The sequence below is a fragment of the Lepus europaeus genome, chromosome 3 (assembly GCF_033115175.1).
Source record: "Lepus europaeus isolate LE1 chromosome 3, mLepTim1.pri, whole genome shotgun sequence".
NCBI lineage: Eukaryota > Metazoa > Chordata > Mammalia > Lagomorpha > Leporidae > Lepus > Lepus europaeus.
Window position 1 is genome coordinate 80572788 of NC_084829.1, and position 22686 is coordinate 80595473.

A 22686-nucleotide genomic window follows, 5' to 3' on the forward strand; every position below is an offset into this window, starting at 1 on the left:
GAAATTTCTCACAGTTCTGAAGGCTGAGGCCAGCATGAGTGAGGGCCCTCTTCTAGCCTAAGGCTGACTTCTCATTAGACAGACGTGACAGAAAATGGAGACAGTTCCGTGGGCTCCTCTTAGAAGAACAGTGATCTGATTCATGAGAGCTTCATGCTCACAACCTAGTCACCTACCAAGGCCCTGATCCCTAATATTATCACATCAGAGATTAGATTTCAATTTGTGGGGGAATACAAACATTCAGTCTGTAACAGGATGTAGCAATATTTGATCAGGTAACATTGTGAAAGTTTATTCAAAGGTGGTTCTGATGAGATGGACATTTCAACTGGTAGAGTGAGCAAATCAGGTTATCCTCCATAATGTGAGTGGGCCTCATCCAATCAGATGAAGGCTTTAATACAACAAAGATTGATTTCCCTTCCAGCAAAAAGGAATCCTGCCAGTACACTGCCTTTAAACATAGAACGCAACTCTTCCTTGAATCTCCAACTTGCCAGCCTACCTGAAGACTTTAGATGTGTAAAGCACAGACACATAACACACACACACACAATCATTGTTGGTTTTTTCTTTAGAGTACTCTGATTAATGCCAATACTTATTAAGTACTGGGTTATCCATCTCTTTTAACTTCCATATTATTTTCAAATCACTATTATTATTTCCAAACCCACAGATTTTTAGAGCTGAGATACACAGAGGTTTAGGTTTAGATACACAGAGGTTTAGCAGCTTAATAAAAAGGGACAGACACAAAAGCAGATACAAAGCCCATGGCAGTGGTTAAAGCAATTTGTTCCTGGACCCACTGCTGATGGGATAGAGACAGAATTCCAACATAGAGTTATCTAATTCCAAAGGTAGGGGAAAGTGTCATTTTAATTTTTGTACAAACACAAAAGCTGAATTCTAAACAAAATAAGTGATTTAAATCCACAATAACATTAGAACAAAGCTTTAAGGCTGAAAAAGTGTGCTATCTCCTACAATGTGCTTAAAGTCTGACCAAACATAATTTCAGTCTGTTTTGATCTTTTAGTATGTCATTTCCTGATAATTTACCCTTACAAAAATAATTTTATAAGAGAAAAATAGTCTCTGAGGATACAATTTAGAAAATAAAATTTTAATTCATTCAAATGTTCCTAAAAGGGATAACTTAAAAAAAAAAAAAACTCATTGTATTTATAGGCAAACTTTCCTCTAATTTGACTACCTTTTCCGAAGCACTAAATATTTTTAATTTTTTATAAAAATTAACAAACTAGACAATTGCATAAGAAAAATACAAAAGTCACTCTTAGGCATATGTTACCTGTCAAAGTCAGAGTTCAGACGCTCAAAATTCTTAACTACTCTAAGGACCTGGATCTCCTGACTGATGAAGCTAGGTGGCAACAATCCATGAATATTCAACTGCTGTCTTTCTTGCAGGGTAAAAGCCAAGTCCTGTGGAGAAAAGGAAAACACAATAATTTGAGAGAAACAAAAAGACATAAAGCATATGCACACATTCATATTAGTATACAAATTCACACACACACACACACACAAATATAACAAGGATACAGAGTTAAAAACCAGAAGATCTTGGGGCTAGTATTGTGGCATACCAGGTAAAGCCCCAGCTTGCAACACCAGCATTCTATATGGGCACCAGTTTGAATCCTTGCTGCTCTACTTCCAATCCAGCTCCCTACTAATTGTATGAGAAAAACAGTGGAAGACAAACCAAATTAAAATAGAAGATGCCCCAGATGAAACTCCTTGCTCCTGGCTTTGGCTTTACCCAGCACTGGCTATTGTGGCCATATGAAGAGTAAATCAACAGATGGAAGATCACTCCCTCTCTCCCTCTCTCTCTAACTCTTCCAAATCAATAATATCTTTTTTAAAAAAGAATATCTTGAGTAACTCTAAACATGACCATGTGGCTGTATAGGTCATGTAAGCTCTACATATCTCACTTTCCTTTTCTATAAAATTTAGAATATCATAATATATTCAGAGCTGTGTTTCTCGGGTATTGTCAAAACAAAACTAAAGAACAGATGGTGGGAAACTAGTTGAAGAAATACAAATGAAAGAGGATATAATCATTTTTAGTGTCAATAAATATAAAAATGAATAGAATTTTGAGAGACTTTAAAATCATGAATGTTAAGTAAGGTCACCAGTGACTTCCTGTGCTTCCATCTCTAAAACAGTTCAGGAAATGCCTTATGTGATTCTGAGGTAGCAGCTCCAACAGTCCCCTCCCAAGTCATCTCCTACTATCCTTATGCATTCCTACCTACATAAAACTTCTCACTATTGCCTGAACACACCACATCCCTTTATTCTTCCACTATACCATGGTCAAGAAAGAATCTCTTTCCTCCTTTTCTGTTCTTCAAGCCTTACCTCCCATGCTCCTTCATGTGCAAAGCTTTTTCAGACTCACCTACTGTGTCATTATGGCCCTATTATTAGTCTTATGGACACTGATTTTGTTAAATAGTAATAAACTATAGAGCTCAAGAACAGCAAAAAATGAAAACAGAAATTATGGATTCATGAAAAAACCATCAGGGTTCTGAGAGATCTGCTGGGATATAATCTAGATGTAACATCAGAGAAGCCCTTATTGTCATTAATGGAAGAAAAGGACCAAGTAGATTGAGATAGAGTCCCCCTGGTGAGCAGCACTCCCATTGGAAATACTGAAGCCCAAGAGGACCAGACTGTGACTGCGGTTCCTTTTTATGGTCCAAATGTTTGTGCCCTCCCTCCAAATGGTATGTGGAAATCCCCAAAGGTGACAGCGTGTCAGGCCTCAGCACCAGCAAGACTCCCCTGTCTGATAACAAACTTGGGAAGGAATTTTTTTTTTTCTTTTATTTATTTGACAGGTAGAGTTACAGACAGTGAAAGAGAAAGAGAGAAAGGCCTTCCTTCCGTTGGTTCACTCCCCAAATGGCCGCCCTGGCCGCAGCTATGCCAATCTGAAGCCAGGGGCTTCTTTCCTGATCTCCCACGTGGGTGCAGGCGCCCAAGTATTTTGGCCATCCTCCACTGCCTTCCCGGGCCACAGCAGAGAGCTGGCCTGGAAGAGGAGCAACCGGGACTAGAACCCAGTGCCCATATGGGATGCTGGTGCCACAGGCAGAAGATTAACCTGGTGCGCCACCACGCCGGTCCCAGGAATTTTTCTTATTACACTCAACAAACCCTTTGCCCTGAAGGAGAAGGGGGAGGGGATAAAGAGATACTCCATTAAAAACTGGGAGCCTAAACAAAGACTGCGTGCTCAGCTCTCTCAGCTCTCCACTGAGCTGCCCACCTGGCCTGCCAGGTGTATTCTCTCCATTCAGCCATGTAATCTCATTTTCCCCCCAGTCTGAGTGACTGGGCACTCTCTCTCTGCCCCTTCCATTCTGATGGATGCACTTTCCCCAATAAAACCTTGCTACTCTGGAAAAAAAAAAAAAAGGAGGAGGTTGGGCCCTTGGGAGGTGATAAGGTCATGAAAGGAAAGCCCTCAGGAATAGGATTCACATTCTCATAAAAGAGACCCAACAGCTTATTTGTTCTTCTGCCAGGTGAGGACAGAGAAAACACAGCTTTTATGACTAGGAAGAGGGCCCCTCACCAAATATGTGGCACCTTGTTCTTGGACTTCCCAGCCTTCAGAACTGTGAAAAATACAATTTGTTTTGTTTATAAGCCACTCAGTCCATGGTAATCTATTACAGCATCTAGAATAAACTAAGACAGTCTGACTTGCACATTGTGACCACTGCTGTTCCTAGACAACACAAATGGGTAGGAACATGTCCACTAACTCTGAATTGAGTAGTTCTACAGCTACCTTCCTCTGTCCCTAAACTTTCCTGCAATGGCAGAGTAGGGGCTCCTAAGAGCTTGTGAAGTTTATTAGAGAAAAGGACAGACAACCCAGTTCACTGCAGAGAGAAATGACAGATTCTGACTGAGGAGGTATGAACATGTTTGCTAATGAGGTCAGTGAACAACTTCTTCTTTCATCTAATTTTTTATAGGAACAGGCCCATTAATTCATGCGACTGGTATAAAGCCTTATTTTTTTTTTTATCTGACAGGTATAGTTATAGACAGTGAGAGAGAGAGAGAGAGAGAGAGAGAAGAGAGAGGAGAGAGAGAAAGGTCTTCCCTCGGTTGGTTCACTCCCCTAACACGCCGATCTGAAGCCAGGAGTCGGGTGCCTCCTCCCGGTCGCCCATGTGGGTGCAGGGACCCAAGCACCTGAGCCATCCTCCACTGCCTTCCCGGGCCACAGCAGAGAGCTGGACTGGAAGAGGGGCAACTGGGACTAGAACCCAGCACCCCAACCGGAACTAGAACCCGGGGTGCCGGCACCGCAGGTGGAGAATTAGCCAAGAGAGCCACGGCACCAGCCATGGACTTATGTTTAAATAGCCTTCTATGTCAGAAAAACAAACAGAAAAGAGACAAATACTTTTGGTCACTGACTGAAACCCTAGTGCATATCTGTGAGGGGACTGCAAGAGACAGCTGGGAACAAGGGCCTCAGAACTTCCAGTGCAAGAGGTTGTACACAAACTTGAATTCTCACAAGGTCTGCAAGTGCTATCAGTACAGCTGGTCTCTAGTTACAAGATGTTTTTCTCCATTAGCAGCTATTCTCATGGCTGCAGAGGTTACCATTGTTACATGCTCAACTAGGAGATCCTCTGAAATTCTAGTATGTTCTATATGAGTGGACAACAGCAGAATGACCCTTTTCCAAGAGGATGATTCAGTGTGTCCAACTACGTCTGGCCCAATCACCCTCTCCTAGACATCTCAAACCAGTACACTCCGTCAGTGTTTTACTTAGGAGGTGCAGTTGGCATTAGAAGACACTTGTAGTATTGCCTGAAGACTTTGCCTGCCATTTACTTTTTCATTTATGGTCTCTTTCCCCACTCAAAAATACAAGCTCCATGAAGTTAGGGAATTTTATCTGTTCTTTGTGGCTTTCTTCTTAGTATTTAGAACAGAGCTCAACATAATTAAAACTCAATGTTATCTCACACAGAAAATAGAATACGCTAAATATTCAGTTTTAGAGACACATTAAAATTTTTTAAAAGCTGTTACTTTACTGCTCAGGAAATTGATTTGCATATTCACTCTGATGAAATTACTTTTAAAATTTAAAGCTGCTGGAAAGGGATATATATGCAAAAAAATCTACAAAACAGAAAATACACTCACTTGTTTAAGATATAACTGGGAAGACATAGCATTTAAAATAAAGTGTCAGAAGGCATAGTGGCACAAGTTAAGCGACCCTTTTAACTCTCCTCTCCCCTCCATCTTCCTCCTCCTCTTCTTCCTCTCTCTTTCTCCTCCCCTCTCTGCACCTTTATGTTAAATAAATGAATAAAATCACATGATATAACTCTTTGGAATTCAACAAAATTATATACAATAATATATTTTTAAAAAAAAGAAACTCAAAAGATTTTTCTCTGACTAGAAAATGACAAGTGAAGGGGGAAAGGTTAATATTAATGTTTCAAATACATATAATACTATATAATACTCATGAAGCAGGTTTCTGAATACCCTGCCTTGAAAATCTACCTGCAAAAACAATTAAAATATCAACATTCTGAGAATAAGTCTTGCAAACACATCAAAAATACTAACATATGCTCCTTCATTCACTTAATGTCACTTAGCAAACATGTATTACTATAATTAGCCAGTCTTTTTTATATAAATTTTCCAGTGTCTGGGTCTGAAATTAATTCATGGAATCTAACAGGTCCTCCAGTCTTATACCATGTAAGTGATGGTGCCATCTGGAAATCTTTCAATGTTCTTTGATGTTTGGTAGCTAAAATTCCCATCTACCGTTAGCCCAAACTTTCAAGACATATTAAAACACTTAATTCAACCCTTTATTTATTTTTTTTTTAATTTTTTTTTTTGACAGGCAGAGTGGACAGTGAGAGAGAGACAGAGAGAAAGGTCTTCCTTTTGCCGTTGGTTCACCCTCCAATGGCCGCCGCGGTAGCGCGCTGCGGCCGGCGCACCGCGCTGATCCGATGGCAGGAGCCAGGTGCTTCTCCTGGTCTCCCATGGGGTGCAGGGCCCAAGCACTTGGGCCATCCTCCACTGCACTCCCTGGCCACAGCAGAGAGCTGGCCTGGAAGAGGGGCAACCGGGACAGGATCGGTGCCCCTAATTCAACCCTTTAAACACACACACAAACACACACACAATCCATAGGGTTTAAAAATCTGGGAAACTACAACAAGCTACAGCCCTAAGATTGGGGGAATAAATGGTCCTATGATTCTTTCACATTTTACAAGGTCACTTCAAAAAATTCATAGAAAGGGGTTGGAGATTGTGGCACAGCGAGTAAAGCACTGCCTGGGATGCCAGCATCCCAGATAGGTGCTGATTCATGTTCCCACTGCTCCACTTCTGATCCAGCTCCCTGCTAATGACCTGGGAAAAGCAGTGGAAGATGATTTAAGCACTTGGGCAACTGTCACTCATGTGGGAGACCCATATGAAGCTCCTGGCTTCAGCCTGGACCAGCCCTGGCCATCGTGGCCATCTAGGGAGTGAACCAGCATACGGAAGATCTCTCTCTCTCCGTCTCTCTTTGTAACTCTTTCAGATAAACATAAATAAACGAAGATCCATGAGGGCCAGCACTGTGGTGCAGCAGACTAAGCTGCCATCTGCAGTGCCAGCATCCCATGTGGGTGCCAGTTCTAGTGCCAGCTGCTCCACTTTCGATTCAGCTTCCTTTGGATATGCCTGGAAAGGCAGCAGAGGGTGGCTCGAGTGCTTGGGCCCCTGCACCAACATGGGATACCCTGGCTCCTGGCTTCAGCCGGGCTCAGCTCTGGCTTTTGTGACGACCATTTGGAGAGTAAACCAGTGTATGGAAGATTCTCTGTTTCTCTCTGTGTTTCTCTCTCTCTCTCTCTCTCTCTCTCTCTCTCTGTAATTCTGACTTTCAAAACAATAAATAAATCTTTTTTTTACGAAAAGATTCATAGAGAAATGGAACTAGAAGATAAGTTTAGAGATGGGCAATTGGTCTGGCGGCTAAGCTATCACCATCCCTTACCAGAATGCACTGGTTCAAGTACCAGCTGTGCTTCCAATTCCCATTCCTGCTAATGAGGACCCTGGATGGCAGGAGATAACAGTTCAAGTGATTGTGCCCTGCCACCCAAGTGGGAGAACTGGATTCGGTTCATTCCAGGCTTGCAGGCATTTGGGGAAGCAAAGCAGCAGCAGGGAAGCTCTTTGTCTCTCAAAAATTTTTCTAAAAAGCGTGTTTATTTTGGTGTAAAAATCCCTGAAATATATGCATAGATTTCATAATAAGCATTTCTTTTTTTTTAAATTTTTTTTTTTAATTTTTATTTTTGACAGGCAGAGTGGACAGTGAGAGACAGAGAGAAAGGTCTTCCCTTTGCCGTTGGTTCACCCTCCAATGGCCGCCGCGGTAGCGCGCTGCGGCCGGCGCACCGCGCTGATCCGATGGCAGGAGCCAGGTGTTTATCCTGGTCTCCCATGGGGTGCAGGGCCCAAGGGCTTGGGCCATCCTCCACTGCACTCCCTGGCCACAGCAGAGAGCTGGCCTGGAAGAGGGGCAACCGGGACAGGATCGGTGCCCCGACCGGGACTAGAACCCGGTGTGCCGGCGCCGCAAGGCGGAGGATTAGCCTATTGAGCCGCGGCGCCGGCCCATAATAAGCATTTCTGTAAACTTTTTGAACCCATGTATGCATGGATTTCAAAAATTCTGCACCAAAATAAACACCCTTAATTCAATTTTCAATGAACTTTTTTTGACATATTCTCATATTACTACATCTTATGAGTTTAAAATACTTAATTTTAAAATAAATATAAGTATAAAGTATAGCTATAAGTATAAAATAAACTTAAGTATTAAAATCTCTGAAAATGTAAAAACATATAATATGGTTTCAGTTATACCACAGCTGTTATTTTTTCATATTAACAGCATTTTCATAGTGATATATTTTATAGAAATTTATAAACAGGTCAATAATATCTGAAACTTGACACTGAAACATTTCAAAGAATTTTTCAAAGAATGTTTCAAAGATTTACTACCTCAGCTTAATCCTGCAGGGCCTACCCAACAAAGGATAATGAATGCAAGGTATAAATGCATATTCTCACTTTCATTTGATTTCTACCAAGTCTTTCATGCAGCTGAAAAGATTAACTATCCATACATATATTAGGTTTCCAGACCACCTGTAATTCTAATTCCCTGAAAGCCAACGCAGGTTTTTCTTTTTTTCTTTTACTTTCCCTACTATTCCTGTAAAAAGCCTTTCTACTAGATCCCTCAGCAGCAGAGTGGTAAGTTGTTTCACTGCCGAGGGCACAAACAGGACAAAGATTCTTCTGGACTCTACTAAGTAATCTATGGCTATCCATCTTGAGAAAATTGAGACTATGAAGCACCAGTGAAAATAAAACTCCTAGCACAAGGGGCTTACATTAGAACTTTGTACAGAATTGCAAAAGGAAATCTGCCCTGAATAATTTATCAGAAATTATTACCAATAAACAGATCAAGTATGTTATATATTCTGCACTAACCACCTTTAATGTTCCCAAATGAATTTCAGTAGTTTAACTTTTTTTTTTCCCTGAAGAGAGACTAAAGTAAATCAAGCTGAGCTGCAAAAAGGAAAACTTCATCTAGCTTACAAAAATCTTTTTTTTTTTTTTTTTAATTTTTGACAGGCAGAGTGGACAGTGAGAGAGAGACAGAGAGAAAGGTCTTCCTTTGCCGTTGGTTCACCCTCCAATGGCCACCGCGGTTGGCGCGCTGCGGCCGGCGCACCGCGCTGATCAGATGGCAGGAGCCAGGCGCTTATCCTGGTCTCCCATGGGGTGCAGGGCCCAAGACTTGGGCCATCCTCCACTGCACTCCCGGGCCACAGCAGAGAGCTGGCCTGGAAGAGGGGCAACCGGGACAGGATTGGTACCCCGACCAGGACTAGAACCCGGTGTGCCGGCGCCGCAAGGCGGAGGATTAGCCTAGTGAGCCGCGGCGCCGGCCTAGCTTACAAAAATCTTTAAGGCAGATAATCTGTGTTATGGATTATAATTCATTATGGTAACAGAATTTACTAATGTAAATGTCTGAAGTAACAGTCAAATTAGGGAGAAAAATATAGATTTTGTATCCCTTGTGCCTAGAATATCTAATACATCGTAGGCAATCAACAAAAATGTGTTGAATTAATTAATAATTTGTTATAATTATACATTAGTTGTTCTATGTTTTGAAGAAGAAAAGGAAAAAACCGAAAGAAGGAAGGCTTTAAAAAGCAGAGATACAAGTAAAAATAAATAATCACACACACACACACAAAAAACAAACGAGATGACCCAATGTCTTTTAAGTAGTGAATGGATAAAATGACTAAGGTAAATCCACACACTGGTGTGCCAGCAATGTGTTGTAGTGGGTAAAGCTGCTGCCTGCGACACTGGCATCCCATATGGGTGCTGGTTCATATTCCAGCTGCTCCACTTCTGATCTAGGTCTCAGCTAACGGCCTGGAAAAGCAGCAGAAGATGGCCTAGGTACTTTGGCTCCTGCACCCATGTAGGAAACCTAGATGAAGCTCCTATCTCTTGGTTTTGGCCTGGCCCAAGCCTGGGCCTTCAGCCACCTGGGGAGTGAACCAACAAATGGAAGATCTCTCTCTCCCTGTCTCTCTCTCTCATCTATACCTCTGATTTTCAAATAAGTAAAATATTTTTAAAAATCCATACTATGATATTACTCAACAGTAAAAAGGAACAAACTACTGCTATTTGGCTATACACAAAACTGATTATTCTCCAACTCATTACACCAAGTGAATGACAGACTCAAAAACTACATACAAAAACTACATATGTATCATTCTATTTAGACAAATAAAAGTTCACTTGGCAAATTACTGATTTCACATTCCAAATTTTAAAATGTATTTTTTAATCTAATTTGATTGGCCTTAAATTTTTTACCAAAATTTTCTTATAATTATTTACTTGAACTACAGATTTGATGTGATATTGTAATAATATGGCACAGCTGTCCTTAATATGTTTTAAGTTATTTCTAGAGAGAAGTTATTTGTATGTAAAATGTATGGCAGGAGCTTTAATATTTTTATTACTCATTATTCTAAAATGAAATGGAAATGTTATTGTATTTTCAATGTGTTACCATAGTTTATATGTGTATTTTACATCTACAAAAAAAAAAAAAATGGCACATACTTGTCATGGACACATCCTGCAGAAGGGTTCCTTCCTTTAAGGCTTCCAAAGTGCTAAGCATTATTCTTTGGATTTCACTGTTCTTTAAACTATAATTAACAACATAGATAATAGATTTTAGAATTTTCCTGGTGGCCTGCAACCTCATTTCTTTCAAAAAAAAATATGCCAGATGGCAAATATAAATTCAAAGTAAAATTTATGTCAGAAAATTATATAAAATGATTACTTTGAATGCATTTAGTTGTGAGACAAATTTCTTTACTGCTAGTCTCTTCTAAAAGCCAGAAAATCAATTATTTAAAACAAATACTATATTAACTGCAGATTTACATTATTTGTCTTTACAGAGATTGTTTTATTCATATCTGATATAAAGTTATTTTATATTGGTAATGACTATAAAAACACATCGAAAATATACTTTGGGCTAAGACTTGGCCCTTGATACTTTAAAATTTATAGAAAATGTCATAACTACAATACCCCCAAATTTATTTCATCCAGTTATCACAGTAAATAAGCAAATGTAGTTACATGGTGGTTTATGTGATCTGTGTTTGCTTAATTTAGGCATTAAAAATACCCAAAACCTCTATCTAAGACATTAAATGGATTTTAAAAATATTAGATGAGTGGTTTATTGAAATAGATTAAGTATTTTTCACTTAAGAGTCACATTACTGATCTTTTTTGATTCTTTATAAGGTTAAGAAATTGTTATCCATCAATGTCAAAATTTTTCCCAAATACGTATCTTAAGATTATTAAAAAGACTTCAAGATCTTTTCAGCAAGATAGAGTGCTTTTGTCCCCAAAGAAGTTTTACAGTAAATTTCATGAAGTCACCAAACCAAATGAGAAAAGCACTGGTCAAATAAGCATGCTAGGTGTTCTCATAAAGCAACTGAAACTACATTGTACACAAATGATGGAAAATGCTCAGCCTAAGATTTTAAATTAAAAAATGTATGAATAATCCAAACTAAATAGGTAATACTGGTTTTCAGTACAGTCCCTAGTTACCAATGCACATTTACACTAGTTTTTAGAACTACACATATATATATATATATATATATATACACACACATATACATACAGACCCAGACAAAACCCTCTAAATATGACTACAATAGTATGTGCAGGATTTACTAATATCATGAACCAGAAAGATCAGGACTACAAAATAATGTATTGTGCCTTCACTTGATTTCTTCACTCTCTGAGCTAAAAGAAAAAGCTACATAGAATATGAAAATTAAACACCAATGTAATTACCAATTAAATAATACACCAATTTGTACATGTCCCTGCATCCCTTGCCTATTCCTGAATGATGATCTCCTTCCAGAAAACTTTCAGTCCTCTTTCTCTGGATTAGTGAGGTGTCCTCCAAAGCACTCTCACAGCATCTTGTGCTTTGATCATGGAAATTCCTAGACTTCATGATTTTCGCTTACCTGTTGTTTTCCCAAAGCCTAACTGAGTCTGGAGGACATACTCTATGCTCTATGCTCTTCATATCTGTATGTCAGCACTTAGATAAGTCTAGGATGGGGCCTCAATAATTTTAAAACAAACAAATGAATGTGCATACTCATATGTACCCACCTAAAAACAGTTTTATGTCATTCAGTTCCATGTAGTTCTCTTTTGAAAAAGCAAGCCAAATGTAAACCAGATTTTTTTCATTTTTAATTGGCACATAAAATTACAAATATTCGTGGGATGACTAACATAGACTGCTTTAATACATGTATACATTGTACAATATTCCAATCTGGGTAAGCATATATGTGTGTGTGTGTGTGTGTATTCTCAACTATCTGTAATTTCTTTGTGGAGAAATATTTAAAATCTTCTAGGTTTTTTGAAATATACATTACTGTTATGTATAGTTGTACTATTGAGCAATAGAACATCAGGATTTATTTCTCCTATCTAACTGTATCTTAGTACCAGTTGACCATCCTTTCTCCACCCCACCCTCCCTCCTATTCTCCTGAGTCTATGGTAACCACTGTTTTTCCCTCAACTTCCATGAGCTTAATTATGTTAGATTCTACCTATGAGTAAGATCATGCTTTATTTGTCCTTCTGTGTCTGCTTATTTCACCTAACATAAGGCATAATGTCTTCAGTTCCATCCATGTTGCTACAAATTTCAGGATTTCATTCCTTTATATGGCTGTGTAATATTCTAATGTGTATAGATAGCACATTTTCTTTATCAGTTCTTGCTTTTCACGAATAGCGCTCTAATGAATAAAGGGTGCAAATGTCTCTTCAGCCACTTACTTTTTTTTTTTTTTTGGGGGATATCTATCCAGTAGTGGAACTGCTGGAACACACAGCAGTTCTACATTTAATTTTCTGAGTAATCTATACTGTTTTTCATAGTTATTTCCACAACTATGTATTTATTTACATTTACACCAACCGTGCAAAGGATTTTCTTTTCTCTACATCTTCATCAGCACTGGAATGATATGATATCTCATTGTTGTTTTTATTTGCATTTTCCTGGTAACTAGTGATAGTGGGCTTTTTTTTTTTTTTTTTTGACAAGGCAGAGTTAGACAGTGAGAGAGAAAGAGACAGAGAGAAAGGTCTTCCTTTCCGTTGGTTCACTTCAATGCCTCCTGCTTTGTTCTTTCTGCTCAACTGCATGTTTATTTAATAGCAAAAAGAATGTTCATGATTTGAAAATGCCCACATAAATAAGATTTCCACATATGAATTAGAAAATTATTTACTTAGACTAATCCACTATTAACAGCATTTACATTGACTTTAAACTAGGCATCAAAATAAAATCTGGTCTGACCAAAAGCTGTATCTGCATATCAACGTGAGTGACATTTTGGGACAGATAATTCTTTGTTGCAGGCAGTTCTCCAGTACATTTCTGGAGTATTACAGGTTATTATAATCTCTTCACTTGAAATGTACATGCACATTTCATAAGCAAATGTAAATATGTAGCTAAATATATATATAATTATATATTAATATAGCTAAAGAGCCTAATATTTGGATTTATGCCCAAGTTTGAGTCATATGTAGGCACTTGCTTTTTTTAATTTAACATTACTTAACATGATTTTGAGTAAATACTTAAGATGTCTGAAGTTAGATGGGAGACTACTCAATTTTTGTTTCTACTAAGTAATAAGGCTAATCAAGCTTTCACAGAACACAATGTTTAAGTTATGTTTGTCTCATGGAGATATAGGAAGGACAAACTGAGATCAGATATTTTTGCATCCTATCAATTACGAAGTGTTACATAAATGATTATATAACTAATAATAACTTTAAAAATGAAATTGGGGGGCCAGCATTGTGGCATACGAGATAAACCTGCCACCTGCAACACCGGCATTCCATATGGGTGCCAGTTCAAGTCCCAGCTACTCCATTTCCAATCCAGAACACTGCTAATGTACCTGGGAAAACAATGGAAAATGGCTCAAGTGCTTTGGCCCCTGCACCCAGATGAGAGACCTAGATGAAGCTCCTGGCTCCTCATTTCAGCTTGGCTCAGTCCCAACCACTGTGGCCATCTGAGAAGTGAACCAGCAAATGCAAGATCTTCCTGCTCTCCATCTCTCTCTCTCTAACTCTGCCTTTCAAATAAAGTAAAATAAATCTTTAAAATAAATAACTAAATATAAATGAAGTTGGGGCTGACATTGTGACATAATGAGCTAAGCCATCATTTGCAATGTCATCATCCCTTACAGGTGCCAGTTCTTGTTTTGGCTGTTCCACTTCCAATCCAAGCTCCCTGTTAATGTGCTGGAAAGCAGCAGAAGATGGCCCATGTACTTGAGCCTATGCTACCCACATGACAGACCCACATGAAGCTCCTGACTCTTGGCTTTGGCCTGGTCCAGCCCTGACCATTGCAGCTATTTGGACAGCAAATCAGTGGATGGAAGACCTCTCTCTTTCTCTTTCTCTCTCTCTCTCTCTCTCTCTCTCTCTCTCTCTCTCTCTGTAGCTTTACCTGTCAAGGAAATAAATATATTTTTAAAAAAATGAAGTCACTAAATTTGCAAGCATTAACCAAATACTGACTTCTACAAGTATTCTTCACATCCTGGCATTGTCAACAAGTCTTTAAAAATCAGTTATAAGAGACCCAAGTCAATACTTTTTGTCAAGAACCAATTTCCCTCCCTGTCAGATGCTCTCAGTCTAAGGATCAAGGACCTAATCACAGACCCTCAAGAAAATTGTGAACAATTAAAACAGTCCTTGAATTTGGTCCTCTTTCTCTTTTTTATTTTTCATAGAAAAGTGCTCTGCAAATCAGCAGCTTACTTTTTTTTTTTTAAGATTTATTTATGGGGCCTGAACTGTGGCATAACAGATAAGGCTGCCGCCTGCAGTGCCGGCATCCCATGTGGGCACCAGTTCAAGTCCCAGCAGCTCCACTTCCGATCCAGCTCTCTACTATGGTCTGGGAAAGTGGTGGAGGATGGCCCAAATCCTTGGGCCCCTGCACCCACGTGGAGACCTAGAGGAAGCTCCTGTCTTCAGATCAGATCAGCCCAGCTCTGGCCATCTGGGGAGTGAACTAGTGGATGGAAGACTGCTTTGTCTCTCTCCTCTCTCTTTCTCTGTAACTCTACCTCTCAAATAAATAAATAAATGTTTACAAAAGAAATTTATTTTAAAGAGGGGAAGGCAGAGGCAGAGAGACAGAGAGACAGAGAGGTCTTCCACCTGCTGGTTTATTCCCCAAATGGCCTCAACAGCCAGAGCTGGGCCAGGCCAAAGCCAAGAGCCAGAAGCTTCATCCAAGTCTCTCACATGGGTACAGGGCCCAACGATTTGGACCATCTTCCACTGCCTTCCCAGACACATTAACAGGGAGCTGATCAGAAGCAGAGCAACTGGGGTCGGCGCTGTGGATCACTAGGCTAATCCTCTGTCTGTGGCGCCAGCACCCCGGGTTCTAGTCCCGGTTGGGGCGCCGGATTCTGTCCCGGTTGCTCCTCTTCCAGTCCAGCTCTCTGCTGTGGCCCGGGAAGGCAGTGGAAGATGGCCCAAGTGCTTGGGCCCTGCACCTGCGTGGGACACCAGGAGGAAGCACCTGGCTCCTGGCTTCGGATCAGCGCGATGCGCCGGCCGTAGCGGCCGTTTTGGGGGTGATCCAACAGAAGGAAGACCTTTCTCTCTCTCTCTCACTGTATAACTTGCCTGCCAAAAAAAAAAAAAAAAAAAGAAGAAGAAGAAGAAGTAGAGCAACTGGGACTTGAACTGGCGCCCATATGGGATGCAGGCACTGCAGGCGGTGGTTTTTATCCGCTATGCCAGAGTGCCAGCTCTTTCTCACCAACTCTATGAAACTCAGTTTTTCCTCCCATTATAATAAATGAAGGCAAGAAGCATGAGAAATGTTAGCAAGTAGTTATTGTATCTTTGTAATAGTAAAAACAAAAAAAAATTTTATGTCATTGCATGTGGGGCATATATCTTGAAATACCATTTAAATTCATCATTACATCTATACTGATTAGTTTTAAGCACCCCATAAAATTTTTTAATAATATTAAGAGGCATATAGTTTTGATAGCCTTCTTATTAAAATTTTTCTTTAAATGCCCATGTTTAAATTTTTTATAAATGTCTTTAATAAAGAAAAATGTATCTAATAATATCGCATTTATTTTTAACATTTTATTATCTATGTTCTGTTGTAATGGTTTCCTTTGTAACATTATATGTACTATTTATTTAAAATAATTTAAGGAGTCCAGAAACTTCACCAAATTTCCAAAGGTCCCTTTGGCACAAAGCACATGAAGCATCATTTCCAAGAACTCTGCTTCAGTTTCACAAGGAACATATACCTCAGGATGATATTCCCAGAAACGCCACAAGATGGCTTTCTTGCTTTAGAACCATATCAGGGTTTTCAGAAATGTTTATTCTCTTTTTACAAGTGGTTTATGGGAGGCTGTGAAGTTCACTGTATTGGTCAGAATTTTCCAGAGAAACAGAACCACATATTTGTATAGAGATTATATGAGAAATGTTATAATTGAACCACATGATTATGGAGCCTGACAAGTCCCAAGATCCTGTATTAGCAAGTTGGAGACCCAGGAGAGTCAATGGTATAGTTCCATTCTCAAAGCCAGTAGGTGTAAAACCCAAGAAGAGTTAATCTTTCAGTTCAAGTTCAAAGACGGGTTAAAAAATGTCCCAGCTCAAAGGCAGTAAGGCTAGAGGAGTTTCCTCTTATTCAACCTTTTTTTTCTATTCAGGTCTTCAACTGATTAGATGAGGCTCACCCACATTAGGAAGGCGCATCATCTTTATTCAATCCAAATGCAAGAACACCTTTATAGATGCTTCCAGAACAATGTTTGAACAAATGGCTGAGCACTTCACAACTAACTGAGCACCTAAAAGGAAACCTGTTGAAGTGAAATGGACACTATGAGAAACAGTGACTTGATCAGCCCTTGTCCTGACTGTCGAGGAACAACTTAATACTTTATCTCTTTTAGTATTTTTTTGTTCTACTTAATACTATTGGTTGAATTCTTTAATTAACACACAATTATTCTTAGGTGTTTAAATTTTAACTGAAAAGTGATCCCTGTTAAATATAAGAGTGGGAATAAGAGGGAGGAGATGTACAGTTCGGCACATGCTCAATCGGACTTGTCCCAAATGGTAGAGGTAGAAATGTGCCAGGGGATTCCAATTCAATCCCATCAAGGTGGCATTTACCAATGCCATCTCACTAGTCCAAGTGATCAGTTTCAGTTCATAATTGATCATAATGATAGGACTAAGAGTCACAGGGATCACATAAACAAGACTAGTGTCTGCTAATACTAACTGATAAAATTAAAAAGGAGACAATGATCCAACATGGGAAGTGGGCTACACAGCAGACTCATATAATGGCAGATGTCCTAAACAGCACTCTGGCCTCAGAATCAGCCCTTAAGGCATTCGGATCCAGCTAAAATGCCCATGAGAGTATTTCAGGCATGGAAAGCCAAGACATTTTGGCAAAAAAAAAAAAAAAAAAACAAAAAACAGAAAACAACCAACCTAATGAAAGATCTCTGTGAGTGAGATCTCAGCTTTAAGAACAGGCCATCAAAGAAGGAGGTACCTTTCTCTGAAGGGAGGAGAGAACTTCCACTTTGACTATGACCTTGTCTAAATAAGATTGGAGTTGGCCAACTCAAGAGGCTTCCATAGCCTTAGCAGCTCGTGACAATAGCCTCGGGTGATGACTGACGCCATAAATAAGAGTGTCAATTGTTAAATCAACAACAGGAGTCACTGTGCACTTACTCTCCATGTAGGATCTCTCTCTGTCCTTAATGTGTTGTACTATGTGATTCAATGGTATGACTAGTACTCAAACAATACTTTATACTTTGTGTTTCTGTGTGGGTGCAAACTGTTGAAATCTTTACTTAGTATATTCTAAATTGATCACCTGTATATAAAGATAATTGAAAATGAATTTTGATGTGAATGGGATGGGAGAGGGAGTGGGAGATGGGATGGTTGCGGGTGGGAGGCAGGTTATGGGGGGGGAAAAGCTGCTATAATCCAAAAGTTGTACTTTGGAAATTTATATTTATTAAATAAAAGTTAAAAAAGAAAAAAGAAAAATTTTAAAAGAAATTACCCAATTTAAACAATAGAGAAAATTAAAAGCCCAACATTTGTATTATCTGATTCTCAGAAGCAGAAAAGAAAAAATATTTGGGGGGGATGTTGTGGTATAGTGGGTTAAGTCTCTGCCTGTGGCGCCAGCATTCTATATAGGTGCCAGTTCTAATTCCACTGTTCCTCTTCCAATCCAGCTCTCTGCTATGACTTAGCAAAACAGTAGAAGATGGCCCAAGTCTTTGGACCCCTGAACCCACGTGGGAGACCCAGAAGAAGCTCCTGGCTCCTGGCTTCAGATCAGCACAGCTCTGGCCATTGCAGCCATTTGGGGAGTGAATCAGAGGATGGAAGACTTTTCTGTCTCTCCCTCTCACTGTCTGTGACTCTACCTCTCAAATAAATAAATAAATCTTTAAAAAATATTTGGAAGAAAGAATAAGGGCTGAAAACTTATTACAGATGACAAATATAACTTACAAACTCAAGAATCTCAGCAAACCCCAAGAAGATAAACTCAAAAACCCCTGAAAACTAAGAACAAAGAAAATGCCATTAAAACACCCAATGATGTAATACATAGATATAATCACTTGAATGAATGCACATTTCTCATTCCCTTTCAAGCCATATTTCCTCTCATGGGAACATGAGAGGCCAGGAGGAAGACGAATGGCATGTTTAAAGTGCTGAAGGAAAGAATAATCCACCCAGAATTCTATACCCAGTGAAAATGTCCTTCTGAAATGAAGGTGAAATAAAGACATTCTCAAAGGAAGAAAAACTAAGACAATTGGCCTGCAGCAAATCTGTTCCATAAGAAGTGCTAAAGCAAATCCTTTAGATGGAAAGGAAATGATACTGATGCAAATTTGGAATGTCATAAATGAAAGAAGAATGACAAAAATGCTAAGTATTTGGTAACTATAATAGATTACCCTTTCTAAAATGTGCATGTCGAAAATTATAAACATTGAACTATTACATCAAAAATTTTAAATACATATAACAGAGACAAGTAAAGAGACCTAAATTATGATAAAGTCTCTCCATTTCAATTAAAGTGGTAAGATGGTTAATTTTAAACAGACTGTGAACAGTTAGGTATTATAATCACCAAAAAAAATTTATAATCACCAAAGCAAGTGCTAGAAAATGACTACACAAATATCAAAATGCAATAAATAAACCTAAATAGAATAATAAAAACATTCAAATAATATAAAACCAAGTGGGAGAGGAAAAGTAAAGTAATGAAAAACAGAAAGAACAGATGCCTAATACAACAGCAGAAAAAACCCAAACATAGCAATTACAGTAAGAGTGAACAGTCTTAACACACACACTGAAAGACAGACATTGTCAGAAGTTTGCAATGGTGAAAAGCAAAACTGAGTAGATCTATACTGCTTCTTACCTACATGTTTCTGTCAAGGTATAGGAAATGTCAACTATAACCCCTGACTCTGCATGTCAGCATTCCCAGCTCTTACTTTTAACTTGACATCACTAGATTCTTCTAAATCAGTAATGAATGTCTCCATGTGATTTATTAAGCTTTATTTCAGAAAGGTTGATTTTAATTTTTTCCTCATTTTCCTGATTGAGCAACTATGATTTTGGAAAATATAAATTTCTTGAAGTTCACGGAATTTCTGTATGAAAATAGCTTTTTGTCCCTTTAATGTGTCCTGTACTAGAGACATATGTTACAGTTCTCTATTAGTGAGTCTATTACTTCTCCCTGTACATTATATAGTGTTTTTAAGTTTTTTAAATTTATTTTAAATTGACAAGTAAAAATGTATATATTGATAATGTACAATACGTTGTTCTGAAATACTATACACAATGGACTTGCCAAATCAAGCTAATTAACATATGCATTACTTTACATACTTACCATTTTTTTGTGATGAGAACAGTTAAAATCCCTTGTAATGTCTATGTTATTTGGTACATATTCATAATTTTTTAACTTCATTCAGAATTTTATCTTTCAGCATTACAAAGAGTTCTTTGCCTCTTTAATGCTTTCTCATATGAAGTAAGCATTAAGTTTATAACCCTGATTTCTTGCTGTTTGCATCTTCCCACATTTTTTTTTTTTGGACAGGCAGAGTGGACAGTGAGAGAGAGAGAGAGACAGAGAGACAGGTCTTCCTTTGCCATTGGTTCACCCTCCAATGGCCGCCACGGTTGGCGCGCTGCGACCGCTGCACCGCGCTGATCCGATGGCAGGAGCCAGGTGCTTATCCTGGTCTCCCATGGGGTGCAGGGCCCAAGGACTTGGGCCACCCTCCACTGCACTCCCTGGCCACAGCAGAGAGCTGGCCTGGAAGAGGGGCAACCGGGACAGAATCCGGTGCCCTGACCGGGACTAGAACCCGGTGTGCCGGCGCCGCAAGACGGAGGATTAGCCTAGTGAGCCGTGGTGCCGGCCCCTTCCTTGGTCTTCACAAGTTCTTTCCTCTGTGCCCATGTCCTAACACTCTTGTAAGAACAGTCATATTGGAATAGGGCCCATTCCAAAGACCTCATTTTAAATTAATCATCACAAAAATAACTTACCTCCAAGACAGTTACATTTTGAAGTACTAGGAGTTAGGACTTTAACATAGGAATAACATATCTAGCCCACAGCAATACACACACACACACACACACATATATATATATATATATATGTAAATGTATACTGTATCATAATCAAAAAACTTTGAAAATACCAAGGACCCTGAATAGATGACTTAAGCATATTTGAATATAGTCAAAGTTTAAGTAACCTCCCTCTAATATTGTAATAAAGTTTTAGAATTCCTTTGGCCTCCAGATTTCCAGACATATTCATAGTATGAGCTTAAACACTGCTATGGAAATGCAAGTACTTGTGCTAATGTTCTTCATCAACAATTACCTGAATACTAAAAAAAAATTATAGTATTTTAGGTCTAGGATCTGGATATTAGTACGGAAGCTCTAATAGTTAGAGCACATATTTTAGAGAAGATTATTATAAGAATAATTAACTTCCCAAACTACCAAATTAAACTACAGAACCTTAAAAGCATGTTATTTTACGTCTTTTCTTTAAAACTAAAAGGCCTCAAGTATCTGAAAACAGTTTAGTTGATGACTGATTGAGATATATCTCCAGAATGTGAGAGAAAATACTGATGCTCTAAATTCTCTAAATATGGAGCAGGCATTTAGCCAAGCATAGCAGTTAAGATGCTCATGTCCCACATCACACGCAGTCCCTGAGTTCAGTTCCTGGATCTGGCTCCTGACTCTAACTCCCTGCTATTGCAGACCCATGAAGCAGCAGTGATGGCTCCAGTCACCTGATTCCTGCTACCCATGTGGAAACCTGTGTTGAGTTCCTGGCCCTTGACGTTGGCCCCAGCCCAGCTCTAGTCATTGGAGGTATTTGGGAAATGAACTACCAGATGGGAGTTCTTTTCTTTGTCTCTTGGTATCTCAAATAAATTTTTAAAAACAAAAAAAAATTCCCTAAATTTATTAAGATAATAATAATCCTTTGTTTTAAAATATACCATATTACATACATTCAGCTAAAATTCAGAAATCTGCACCTATCACAGTTCTTTTATATTTAACAAATATTTATTAACAATCCACTAAATGCCAGTAAGTCATCTGAAGCCAGTCAAGAACTACATCAAAAATCCTACATCTGCTATTTGCAGGAATTGAAACCTGGGTTCATTTCTAGGCTTAATTTTATAATGCTCATTCCATTACATCATCTTTCCCACACATGACCAAAAGTTAGGGAAAAACCAGAATACAGACATGAAAAATCTCAAACCTATCCCTCTCTTCAACATGGCCTATATGGCACACATAACCAGTCTCAAGAATCCAAATGAAACCCATCTTTCTTGTATTACAGCATACATTTTGTTTTTGTGATGGTCTATTCTACCACAGTTGTTCCAACTGCAGCAATGAGACAGCAGGTATGGAGGCATAAGGCGACACATCTCCATTACAATGACTTTCAAGTCAGCAGGATTCCATGCTAAATAATACAACAGTTTCTCACATTGCTGAGGCAACTCCAGAGACTGGTGGGTGAAATTTCTGAATGATTCATTCTGTGATAGCTTACACTAAAGAAAAAGAGGAGGTATTAGGTACTTTTCCTGCACAGTCATGAGGCTTGTTTCTCTTTTCCCTACAACACACCCAACCAGGTCTTGAACTTGCTAGAAAGCAGTTACAAAAGCCCTTCCCAGAAGTTCATTTTTTTAATGAACTTTTAATTTAAAAGTTAATAACGTTGAGCAAAATTAACTTTGACAAAATACTATCACTAAGTTAAACTGTATCAAATTGCCTAAAATATTGAGAGGTGATGTCTTTTGGAATTTATTTATAGGTCATGTTATTATTTAAAGATATGGAGGGGCCAGTGCTGTGGCATTGCAGGTAAAGTCACCGCCTGCAGAGTTGGCGTCCTATATGGGCGTCGGTTTGAGTCCCGGCTGCTCTCTGCTATGGCCTGGGAAAGCAGTAGAAGATGGCCCAAGTCATTGGGCCCCTGCACCCACGTGGGAGACCTGGAGGAAGCTCCTGGCTCCTGGCATCGGATCAGCACAGCTCCAGCCGTTGCTAATTGGGGAGTGAACCAACAGATGAAAGACCTCTCTCTCTCTCTCTCTTTCTGCCTCTCCT

At 39.0% G+C, this 22686-nt stretch overlaps 1 protein-coding gene across 1 annotated transcript in view; it reads right to left on the reverse strand.

Annotated features, from left to right (window-relative positions):
- Positions 1-22686, reverse strand: part of ME1 (malic enzyme 1) — a 239696-nt gene that overhangs the window by 213031 nt on the left and 3979 nt on the right. The window contains exon 2 of the mRNA XM_062186425.1: positions 1322-1455. Coding sequence (XP_062042409.1) covers positions 1322-1455 — 134 coding nt within the window. The remainder of the gene's footprint in view (positions 1-1321; positions 1456-22686) is intronic.